Genomic DNA, 12696 nt, shown 5'->3' with positions numbered 1-12696 from the left:
TTAATTTAGGTGGTATCTGCCAGGTTTTTCTGCTGTAAAGTAACTTCTTTTTCCTTTGATTAGTATCTTGTATATGAACTTGGACAACTGAATTTAAATATAGTGTATATTTAGTTTGGTTTGATTTTTTTTGTTTGTTTTTTTTTTTGTTCATGGAATCATAGTTGATCCACCTGAAGAATTAGGAGCTAGTATTTCTGTCACTTCAGATGAGCTAGAGAAATTGCTCTACAAACCCCAAGATGGTGAATGGGGTCAGAAATCGAGAGATGAAGAATGTGAACGAATTATTTGTGGTATAGATCAACTTTTGAATCTTGGTAAGTTTCTTTACAGTGACAAGTTTCATGTTCAGGATTTCTTTTCCAGAAAAGTATTTTAAAACAGTAGCATAGTTGTGGTTATGTTCTTTATTACAATTTGTATTTGTTACTATTTGGGCAAGCCTATAGTGCTAATTGTAGCTCTGTTTATGAATGATTTGTAGAGAAATATCACTTAGAGGTAATGAATTTCTTGATGAAAATTCTTCCTTCTGCCATTACAGATATAGCAGCAGCTTTTGCAGGTCCAGTTGATCTGTGTACATATCCAAAGTACTGTACTGTAGTGGCCTATCCAACTGATCTGTATACAATTCGAATGAGACTTGTTAATCGATTTTACAGGTCAGTAGAAACCTACTTTAAAAAAAATTTGAAAAGATATTTGGCCATTTAACCAGGTAGAGTTAAGAGAGGTAGTGGTGGCTGATAGTGACAGTGGTGGAGTGGGGGCTGATTAACATTATTTTCTGTTACATTCTCTTCTTTTATTACAGTCATTTCTTGGTCCTGTGTGTAAGACAGTGTGTTAGATGCCTGTTGGTAGGTATGGATAGAACCTGGATAAGGAGAAGTACCACGTTTCATTCCTCAGTCTTTAGTAGTCTGCTTTTCTTGCAAAAGCTGCTCCATTTAAATATAAAATTTAGTTAATAATGACTTTGGCCTTTGAAAGATTAAATCCCCAGAGTCATCAACTTTTTATCTCTGGCTTCTAGAGCTTTGAAAACTATAAAATTTCCCATTCTCAGTGATTTTTTTTTTTTGCGGTACGTGGGCCTCTCACTGTTGTGGCCTCTCCCGTTGCGGAGCACAGGCTCCGGACGCACAGGCTCAGCGACCATGGCTCACGGGCCCAGCCGCTCCGTGGCATGTGAGATCTTCCCGGACCAGGGCACGAACCCGTGTCCCCTGCATCGGCAGGCAGACTCTCAACCACTGCGCCACCAGGGAAGCCCAGATTTTTTTTTTTTTTTTTTTTTTTTTTGTGGTACGCAGGCCTCTCACTGTTGTGGCCTCTCCCGTTGCGGAGCACAGGCTCCGGACGCACAGGCTCAGCGGCCATGGCTCACGGGCCCAGCCGCTCCGCGGCATGTGAGATCTTCCTGGACCGGGGCACGAACCCATGTCCCCTGCATCGGCAGGCGGACTCTCAACCACTGCGCCACCAGGGAAGCCCGATTTTTTTTTTTTTTAAAGCAGGTGATGGTTTTCTGTATGATTCAGCTGCTTTGAGAAATTATCTTTACAAAAAACTGACTTCTTGAGTTCACATTGTTGATGTTAATTTACCTCTGTAGCGCATTCGTTCAGAAACCAGTTTGTGAGTTTATAGTCAGATTGACTTTCTCAGGATTGATGGTATTTAACACATTTTCTTCATTGAGTCTCAGTAGCTTCAAATATACCTATAGGCAGTGTGAAAAGGGACGGTTGCTCTGTTGGTTTTCTGGATGTGATTAAGTGATCTGTTACGACTTTCAGTCCTTAAATGTATTCTCTGCAGTTCAGCTTCCAATATAATTGCTTATGACTGTGATCAAGTTGAGAGTATTAGAAAGTTATTCATTATAACTTTGCACTTATGGTTTAATTAATATATCATGCTGGCTTAACATGCTGGATTTTTTTACTTGGTTTCTGTCTTTTCATTTTTTAAGCCCTAAATTGCCTATTTTTTACTTTGAAGGAGGCTATCTGCATTAGTTTGGGAAGTCAGATATATAGAACATAATGCCAGAACATTTAATGAACCTGAGAGTGTAATTGCAAGATCAGCTAAGAAGATAACTGACCAGCTTTTGAAATTTATCAAGTAAGTGACCTCATATTATAGATGTTGTGGAAAAGTGACTTTGCATATTGTGCTCTTAAAACTATCCAGTTCTCAATTTGTGCTCTCTGAATTATACCCTTTTAATGTGTTACATTAAATGACATTTCTTTACGTTTCTTCTTTTGTGATTGTAATTTAGGTAAAGGAATGAGAAATTGAATAGTCCAATTTTTTCTATTTTTTTAAATTTTGAAATAATTTTATACTACAGAGAGTTGCCCTATGTATACATATACCCTTCACCTGTTTTCCCCTTAGGTTAACATTTTACACAACTGTGGTGTCCTTATGAAGTGTTAAGAAATTATCCTTGGTACAGTACTATTGACTAAAGTGTAGAATTTATCTGGATTTCATCAGCTTTTACATCAATGTCTTTTTCTGTTTCAGGATCCAATCCAGAATTCCCACTGCATTCACTGTTTTGTTTTCTTTGTCTCTTTTAATCTGTTCTCTAGTCTTTCCTTTCTTTTATCATCTTTTTTTTATGAGTGCTGGACACTTATTTTGTACTGTGTAATTATTTGGCTCGTCTGATATTTTCTCATGATTAGATTGAGTTTTAATCTGTTTTGGATTGTATCCTGTGAATATTCCACACTTTTCTTGCATTTGGAAATCGATTTGGACTAGTAGGATGAAAACTGACCTGCAAATTGAGATCCAGGTTCTAACCTAATCTGTTCTGGTGAACTTTCTGGGTGACTTTGCACATATTACTCAGCCTCTTTCCTTTAAAATGAATGATTTTGCTATATGATCTTGTATGCCTTTCCCCCAGTTATAAAATTCTTTGAAAGAATTATATACTGGAGAAGATAATTTATAAGCTCTGACATCATTTTCAATATCTGGCTACAAACTGGGGAATAACTGATTCCAGCTGTTTCACTCTCCTGGGCTGAATCTGTCTGATGTCTGGAGGACTCAAACTTGTTGCCTCTCCTCCCAAAGTTTCTTCTTTCTACTTCAGGAAGGTCACATACACATTTTCATCTCCGTTGTGCCTAGATACCCCTATTTTATGATTCTTTCTTCTGCTGTGTTTACAGTGAGGTTAAGATATAATTTATTTTAGTTTTTACTTCCTTTTTTGCTTCTATTCTTTTTTTATCTCAAATCAACCATTTTCCTGGTACTCACTGTACAAATATTACTAGTGCTGATAAGTTTGAAAAACTCATCCGTGTATTCATCCAGTTGAGGCTATACATATAGTATTTCTGTACACACTTAAATTGAAAAAAAAATTCACTTTCAGTGTTCTAGTATGGTCAGTTGTTTCCACAGAGGATAGAGTAAAAACCTGATATTCTACTGCTTGAAATTAGGTGTGCATAGTTGGGGAACTGTTTGCATAGTTGGGGAACTGTTTGTATCTTAACCTGTAGTTTGAATATTTGGAGACAGGGACTACATTTGCATACTGTTAAATTAAAAAATTGTCTTTTAGGAGTCAAGACTGTACAAATATCTCAGAACTTTCTAACACTTCTGAAAATGATGAGCAAAATGCCGGGGATTTGGTATGAAGTTTGTCAATTTTATAATGATTTTTGTTAATTTCAAATGATAACTTAAAATGAAGAGTGAAGTAGAAAACGTTGGTTACCTAAATCAATTCTTGCTATATTCCAATGAACTATGAAAATAGGGCACTTGATAAAACTACATTTTTAAATGATCTAGATCATCAATGAGGTAATAGCCAATAATTGATATTAAACAAACAAGTTATGTCTAAGTGAATTAACTTAGGTGTGGAATATGTTCTCTTTCCAAATTTGAGATAGAGAAAGGTGTATTATAAGAAGTACCTTGGATATGTTTGGTAAAATCAGCATCTGAGGGAATTCCCTGGCAGTCTAGTGGTTAGGACTCGGTGCTTTCACTGCCGTGGCCTGGGTTCAGTCCCTGTTCGGAGACCTGAAATCCCACAAGCCATGTGGCACAGCCAAAAAAAAAAAAAATCAGTATCTGAGAGTTGGATTTAATTGTAATTAAAAATTAATGAACTTTACCATGCTGTAAGTACCCTAAAATCCTTCACTCAAGATGGTGTTGAAGTGTAAGTAAAGGCAGATGTCATTGATGTTGTGTAATTTCACTTCATAGAAAATCAGGTTGTTGTATGGAGTTGCAGGAAGGATATTTTTTTAAAAACAGTGTGGTGTCAGTTTCTACACAAACTATTATTGTAGTTCACTGATTTTCATTGGAATAAAAATAGGGATGCTAATATGTGATTTAGGGAATAAGAAAATGTGTAGCATACAAAATGTAGGAATCTGTGGGAGACTCTTTCTGAGTTTTGTGGAAGAGGTAAAAACACATTTAAAGCTCCTTGGGCATGTCTTCTGTGGACATGCACAAGGCAACTTTTGATAGCTGTATTTTGGATTTAGTGCATGTTTACGTTAGGGAATGTAAAGGGTTATTAAGAATAAGAATAAGGGTTGGTTTCTTGGAGGGTGAGTGCCACAAAGACCATCTGATAATCTGTATTTTGAGATTTTGTTAACAAGTTATAACCCTCGTAAACCTAATGTCTTTGATATGCTAAGATTATTGCATATCTAATGAAAATATTAACACTTAAAATGCTCTGATTTTTATTCCTAGGATGATAGTGATCTTCCTAAAACATCTTCTGGAAGAAGGAGAGTAAGTTAATTTGTGTGATTAACCTTAGTTGTTTATTTACTCTGTGTTTTAAAATCAACATAAGATTTTAGGTGTTGTCTTTGAAAAGTTACATTGATATTGATATTGAGTATTTTATAAGAGAAATGGGAGAAATCACTGTAAGGTGGATGGCTAGGTAAGGTTTAGTGGGAGGGTTGGGATTTGGACTGTGTCCTCAGAATGAGATAGAGTAAGAAGAGGACACTCGAAAAGTAAGGGTTATTATGATTCAAGCTAAAAATGTAGGAAAGTGTGGCATGTCAGTGGGCTACTGAGAACATTGGCCTGACTGGTGTAGGGGTTGAATTTTGGAGTGAGCAAAGGGGTTGTGTCTGGCTGTTATGTTGGGAGCAGATTATGGTGCTATTGTAAACCAAAGATTTTTTAAAAATTTACAGTAGAGAGTCAGTTTCATAGCCAAAACAGATAGATTTTGATTAAAGTTAGATAGATTTGTATTAAAGTTAGGAGTTCATTGCAAGAATCTCAGAGAAAAGGTGGGAAACTTAGTCAAGAACAGTGCTGGCTGGGAATTCCCTTGCGGTCCAGTGGTTAGGACTCTGCACTTTCACTGCCGAGGGCTCGGGTTCAGTCCCTGGTCAGGGAACTAAGATCCCACAAGCGCACAGTGGCGTGGCCATTAAAAAAGAAAAAAGAATAGTGTTGGCTTGCAATAGAGAGGAAGGAAAGAAGATGAGGCCTTTTAATGGGAAAATTAACTAGGATTTGGCGACTGAACCTTTTTTTAAAAATGAGGATTTGTTGGGAGGATAGGGGAGAACAAAGTGGGAGATAAGCTTTGGATATTGGGTAGTTAAAATTGTGGTGTCATCAGCAGTTCTTGAAGCTCTTATGTAATATAATATGTTAATTAAAAGTAAAGTTTATTAATTGGAAAATGCTTAATAGTGTTATCTTATATTTCATTCAAATGCTGCTTAAACTTAAGCTTTTTGTCACATCAATTTTCATAATATGCTGCCTCAAATAACAATGAAAAGTTAAGACTTGAATTATTACCATTTTCATATAATTTCATTTCTAAACAGACTTCTAAGTATTTAGTATCTGTTTAGTATTTGTCATGATTGCTGTAGCAAATTATAAATCTAGTGCCTTAAGCAATAAAAATACCTTGTAGCTCTGTGGATTAGAAGTTTGACATGAGTCTCACTGGACTAAAGTCAAGGTGTCAGCATAGCTGTGTTCCTTTCTGGAAACTCTAGGGTAGAATTCATTTCCTTCCATTTTCCAGCTTCTGGAGCCTCATGGCCCCCTTCTTGCATCTTCAAGTCAGCAGCATAGCATCTTCCAGTCTGCCTCTGACTCTTCTGCCTCCCTTGTATGAGGACCCTTGTGATTACATTGGGCCCACCCTGATAATCCAGGACTGTCTCCCCATCTCAAAGTCTATCTACTCTTTTAGTCATATCTGCAGAGTCCCTTTTGCCATAGTCACAGGTTCTTGGGACCAAAATGTACACATCTTTGGGAGCATTATTCTGCCTACTACATTATCCAATGTGATACTTCATATTCTGTGAAAACATTTTCTAAACTTAGGAGATAAGTGGTGGAATGAAAATGTTTTTAGAGTAACAGATGCGACATTGGGTTTTTTTAAAGAGTGGATTTTTTCCCCAAGTAGATAGAAAATCATGTAATGACATATTATGACATAATACAGAAGACAACAGCTCAGTTGCATTCTTACCATTAAACTATACCATACCATAGTGTGACTTTTCCAAGATTGAAAAAACTTTTAATATTATGAATGTATTTTTAGGTTCATGATTGGAAAACAAGGAGCATCAAAGCAACCAATTATGTTGAAAGCAACTGGAAGAAACAGTGTAAGGAACTAGTGAACTTAATATTTCAATGTGAAGATTCTGAACCATTTAGACAACCTGTTGATTTGGTTGAATATCCAGTAAGTTGTCATTATTTGAATGTTTGGGGCTTTTCTTGTTGGTTAGAGGAGATTGGGGTAGAGGTATTCAAATTAAAAAGTAAGGTGTCTAGAATTCCCTGGTGGCCTAGGGGTTAGGATTCTGGGTTTTTCACTGCCGTGACCCGGGTTCAATCCCTGGTCGGAGAACTGAGATCCTGCAAGCCATGTGGCGTGGCCAAAAAAAAAAAGAACCCCCCCCACCCTGCTCCAGCAACCAAAAAGTAAGATGACTAGGTTTTCTGTTAACTTTGTCTCTGACCACTAATTCAGCTGTGGAAGAGTTGTTTTACACAGTTTTCTTGAATTAATAGACACCCTTGTAACTTGGGTTAAGACTTAGTTAACCAGTGTTACATAATATAATTGGAGGATTAGTAGGCCCAGCCCCAGGAAAACTATGAATTGGTTAAAAGTGTCTGTCTTTACTTTCTAATAGGGAAATTGAAAATGACCTTAAAAAAAAAAAAGATTAGAAAGCACAAATTTACTGTAGGAAGCTTAGAAATTATAGAAGGGTATAAAGAAGGAAATAAAAACTATTTCATATCCTGCTACCAAGTATGTAATTTTGTTATATTTCTTGTCCATATGTTTGGATGTCTTTTTTAAAATTATTGATGATTCTTAAGATCCTTGTAACCTTTTTTTCTTCTGTCATTTTGAATATTTTAGAGATTTGATGCACTTAACATTTCTAAAAACAGGAATTGAATCTTTGAACTAATTATTGTTTTTAAAACCTAGGATTACCGAGATATTATAGATACTCCAATGGATTTTGGAACAGTAAGGGAAACTTTAGAAGCGGGAAATTATGACAGCCCTTTGGAATTTTGCAAAGACATCCGGTTGATATTTAGCAATGCAAAAGCATATACACCAAATAAAAGATCAAAGGTAATTTTAAAAGTGGTTTATAAAAAAAAAAGAGTATGTGTGATCTGTGTAGATGGTAATTTTCTAGTGTTTGGTAGAGGTGGGAGCATAAAAGATCAGTGAGTAGAGTAAGACCACTGTTAAGCATAGAGTGCCACTGCCCAGGCATCTGCTTAGGAAACATCATTTCCTTGTGACACTGTTCCGCTTTCAAGTTTTATAAACACAAGAGGATTGGTGTGAATGAGGACACCAGTGAAAAATGAACAAATTTGATTTTGATGTATACAGTGAGAAAAATCTGTTTTCTTACATATGGGAATCTTGAAAAGTGGATTGGGAACTTAGTGATAGAGGCTGGAAAAATATTAAAAGTAAGAAAAGGAAAATCTGAAGTGGGCGTGGACTGCTGTTGTCATACTAACATTTTTTATCTGAAGAAGAAACACATCGGCTGTCTGATTAGTTAAGAACACAAGAAGAGTGGACATTCCTAAATTTTTGTTCAAATGTTCTATGTTGGATAACTTTTCAAAACTTGTTGAAACATAATAAATACACAAAAGGGTACACATACTCTCAGTGAATATTCATAAACCTTTGTAGCCAGTGTGCTGGGTAATTTTTTTAAAAAAACACAATAATTTGAGAGTAAGACTTTAAAATAAAGCCCTTGCTTGATGTTACAGCACTTTCTCTATCATCAGTGACTATCACTGCTAATTAACCATTTTGTCTTAATTTCACTTCCCCCTCATTACTTATTATCAGACTCTGCCTGCATTATTATTTCTTCTCTTAATCTGAGAACCTTTTCATTGCATTCAGTATCCAAATTGCTTATTGGATCAGTTTAACATACAAGTCTAACATTTTTCCAAGCTTGTGTTATTGTCAGTATTCACCATTTGTGAGACTTTCTTTCCAGACAGAAAATGAATTTCATTCATGTCTTTTTCCCTTTTGCTTAAAATATATGTTTGAGGATACATCACACAACTCATGCATTTAAAGTGCACGATTTAGTGGGTTTTAGTGTATTACCAAATTTTCAAAATTGTGGTTACATATATATATATATATATATATATATATATATATATATATAAAAAACATAAAATTTATCATTTTAACTATTTTTAAGTATATAGTTCAGTGGCATTAATTACATTCACAGTGTTGCTCAGCCATCACTGCTGTCTATTTCCAGAACTCTTTCATCATCCCAGACAGCAACTCTGTCACCAGTAAGCAAGTAACTCCACATTCTCCCCTTCCCTCAGCCCTTGGTAACCTCCAATTTACTTTGTATCTCTCTGAATTTGCCTGTTCTAGATATTTCATACAAATTGAATCACACAATATTTGTCTTTTGTGTCTGGCATATTTCACTTATCATAGTACCTTAAAGGTTCATCCATGTTGTTGCCTGTATTGGAACTTCATTCCTTCTTCTGGCTGAATAATATTTCATTGTATGGGTATATGACATTTTGTTCATTCATCTTTTGATGGACACTTGAGTTGTTTCTACTTTTTGGTTATTGTGATTAATGGGAATACAAGTATTTGTAAGAGTTCTTGACCTCAGTTTTCTTGGGTATATATCTAAGAGTGGAATTTCTGGTTCATAGAGTAATTCTATGTTTAGCTTTTCAGGAACCACCAAACTGTATTCCATAATGGCTGCACCATTTTGTATTCCCACTGGCAATGTACGAGGATTCTAGTTCCTCCACATACTTGCCAAAATTTGTTATTTTCTGTGTTTTAAAAAAAATTATAGCCATCGTAGTGAATGTGAAGTGTTATCTCCTTGTAGTTTTGATTTGTATTTATGTTATGACTTATTAAAAATTATATCTAGAATTTATTTTAATTAGATATAGTAAGACATGCAGACATGAATTGTCATGAAGGAAGAACTTTATACTCACAGATCCCTAGAAACAGAAGTGTGAAACAAGGTTGATGAGTAGGCAGGGGGGAGGGGAGGGAAGGGAAGAGTATGGATTGGGGTTTTCACAGGACGGCAAGGCAGGGCAGGGCAGAGTGAACAGTCTAGGATTGGCTAGTTCGTAGTAATTGGAGCTTTGATCTGTAGGGGTGTCTCTAGATGTCTGATTCCTGGCTCTGGGGTGATTTGGGTAGGGGGAATATTGGCTTGGTGTATGAGAGTTTGATAAAGAAGACTTTGTTAGGCGTTTGGTCTCTGGATTGATTGTTTTCTGTATCAGAGGTACACCTGCAAAAAAAAGCCACTTGCTATCTCTGGGAACTAGCCCTGGGATGGGGTAGTCTCTCCAGGATCAAGGCTCCAAATGCCAGAGCATCAAGGATATAGAAAATAAGAAAATATAGTCAGTACACTAATGATGTTGAGTATCTTTTCATGTGCTTATTGACCACTTGTATATTTTCTTTGGAAAAATATCTCTTCAAGTGCTTTGCCCAGTTTTTAATTGGATTTTTGTCCTTTTGTTGTTGAGTTGTAAGAATTTTTAAATATATTCTGGATATTAAGTCCTAATCAGATGAATGTTTTCCAGTCATTTTCTCTGTAGGTTGTCTTTTCACTTTTGATAATGTCCTTTGATGCACAAAAGTTTTTAATTTTTTTTTTTTTTTTTGTGCTATGTGGGCCTCTCACTGCTGTGGCCTCTCCCGTTGCGGAGCACAGGCTCCGGACGTGCAGGCTCAGTGGCCATGGCTCACGGGCCCAGCCGCTCTGCGGCATGTGGGATCTTCCCGGACCGGGGCACGAACCCGTGTCCCCTGCATCAGCAGGCGGACTCTCAACCACTGTGCCACCAGGGAAGCCCCAAAAGTTTTTAATTTTGATGAAGTCCAATTAATCTATTTTTTTTTCTTTGGTTTCTTGTGCTTTTGGTTTCATGTTTAAGAACCCATTGCTACTTAGCGTCACACAGCCTGTAAGATGCCCAACACTATTATGGAGCAATTTGAAAAATATGTGTCAGAAGCTTAAGTGCCATTTGATCCATTAATTCTAATTTTAATAATAATAATAATAATTATTATTATTATTATTTTATTTTATTTTTTTGGTACGCAGGCCTCTCACTTTTGTGGCCTCTCCCATTGCGGAGCACAGGCTCCGGATGCACAGGCTCAGCGGCCATGGCTCACGGGCCCAGCCGCTCCGCGGCACGTGGGATCTTCCTAGACCGGGGCACGAACCCGTGTCCCCTGCATCGGCAGGCAGACTCTCAACCACTGCGCCACCAGGGAAGCCCTTAATAATTATTTTTTATAGACAGTCAGTATTAACTGTGGAAAAGACTACTTGCACAAAACATATATATTAAGGAGTAATTTATGGAGGCAAATGTTTGGAAATAGTGTTCAAAATAGTTTAAAAAAATCCACTGCCAAATTCAGTGTCATGAAGATTCACCTCATGTGTTCTTCTTTATGGTTTAGTTCTTATTTAAGCTATTGATCCATTTTGAGTTAATATTTGTATGTGGTGTAAGAGAGAGGTCCAGTTTATTCTTTTGCATGTAGAAATCCAGTTGTCCCAGCAACATCTGTTGAAGTGACTATTCTTTCCCTATTAAGTGGCCTGGCACCCTTTTTGAAAATCAGTTGGCCATAGATATATGGGTTTATTTCTGAGCTCAGTTCTGTTCCATTGGTTTATACATATGAGTGTCTGTCTCTGTGTCAGTACTATAATGTTTTGTTTAATGTAGCTTTAGTAGTAAGTTTGGCAATAAAGGAAATTTGAGTCCTCTTACTTCGTTCTCTTTCAGGATTGTTTTGGCAATTCAGGGGGTGCAATTCATTATGAATTTGAGGATTGACTTTTTCCATGTCTGTTTTGATAGGGATTGAATTGAATGTGTAGATTGCTTTGGGCAGTATTGACATCCTGACTACTGTTTTTCTATCCCTTAATGCCAGATGTCTTTCCATTTATTTAGGTCTAATTTCTTCCAGCAATGTTTTGTAATTTTCAGTGGAGAGTCTTACAGCTCCTTGGTTAAATTTATTCCCACATATTTTATTGTTTTAGATGCTATTTGAGATGCAGTTGCTTTCTTAATTTCCTTTTTTGCTTGTTCATTGTTGGTGTGTAGAAACAGAGCAGCTTCTTGTGTGTTGATCTCATACTCTGTAATTTTGTTGGATTAATTTATTAGCACTAATAGCTTTCTTGTAGAATCTTTGATTGCTTCTATATATAGGATCATTTCATCTGCAAATAGAGATAGTTGTACTTCTACCTTTCCAATTTGAATTATTTTTATTTCTTGTTTAATTGCTCTGGTAGAATTTAAAGTACATTGTTGAATAACAGTGGTGAAACCAGGCATCCTTGTATCATTCCTGATCTAAGGGGGAAAGATTTTCAGTCGTTTTCCATTGTGTATAATGATAACTGTGGGGTTTTCACACATGCCCTTTTTCATGTTGAGGAACTAATAATTTTAGCACTCATTTTTGTTAAACAATTTTATTTTTAATTCAAATGTATTATTGAATTTTTCAGATGAAAGTGGTGGTACTCAAGATTATCAGAGCTTTCAAACTTAATACGATTGAGGGAAAAAAATCACTCTTGTTAAAATTGGTGACTTATGCTAGAGTTCACGTTTGAGGGAAAAGAATAAATTTAATATATATACAAAATACTGGAAATAACTGTTAAAGATCACTTCAAAGATAAAGAGGGATTACAGATTTCACATATTCTTATTATATGTATATGTATATAGGTTTCCTCCTGTATTTGAACGTACCCCATTTCTAGGTGAAGAACCAGCTACCTTAGGACACATCTTGATAACAGATGCACGGAATAGATCAAAATAAAGCACAGATGCTCACAGATACACAGTTCAAAACTGTGGCGACCTGCCTAAACAAAATGAGTCACAAAGAGATGTACACCAAGACACATCATAATTAAAATGGTAAAAGCTAAGCATAAAGAGAGAACTCTAAAGACAGCAAGAGAAAAACAAAGAGTCATAACGTAATGGATACCCCTT

At 36.2% G+C, this 12696-nt stretch overlaps 1 protein-coding gene across 1 annotated transcript in view; it reads left to right on the top strand.

The window, feature by feature from the left end:
• The window catches only part of BRWD1 (bromodomain and WD repeat domain containing 1), a 111664-nt gene that overhangs the window by 86662 nt on the left and 12306 nt on the right, over window positions 1-12696 (top strand). The window contains exons 30-36 of the mRNA XM_079704143.1: window positions 165-320; window positions 548-668; window positions 2014-2139; window positions 3614-3686; window positions 4783-4824; window positions 6635-6781; window positions 7547-7699. Of these exons, the coding sequence (XP_079560269.1) occupies window positions 165-320; window positions 548-668; window positions 2014-2139; window positions 3614-3686; window positions 4783-4824; window positions 6635-6781; window positions 7547-7699 (818 nt within the window). The remainder of the gene's footprint in view (window positions 1-164; window positions 321-547; window positions 669-2013; window positions 2140-3613; window positions 3687-4782; window positions 4825-6634; window positions 6782-7546; window positions 7700-12696) is intronic.

Source organism: Hyperoodon ampullatus (genome assembly GCF_949752795.1).
Source record: "Hyperoodon ampullatus genome assembly, chromosome: 5".
NCBI classification, from domain to species: domain Eukaryota; kingdom Metazoa; phylum Chordata; class Mammalia; order Artiodactyla; family Ziphiidae; genus Hyperoodon; species Hyperoodon ampullatus.
Note: the sequence above shows the minus strand (reverse complement) of the source record. Positions and strands in the feature narration are given on the sequence as shown.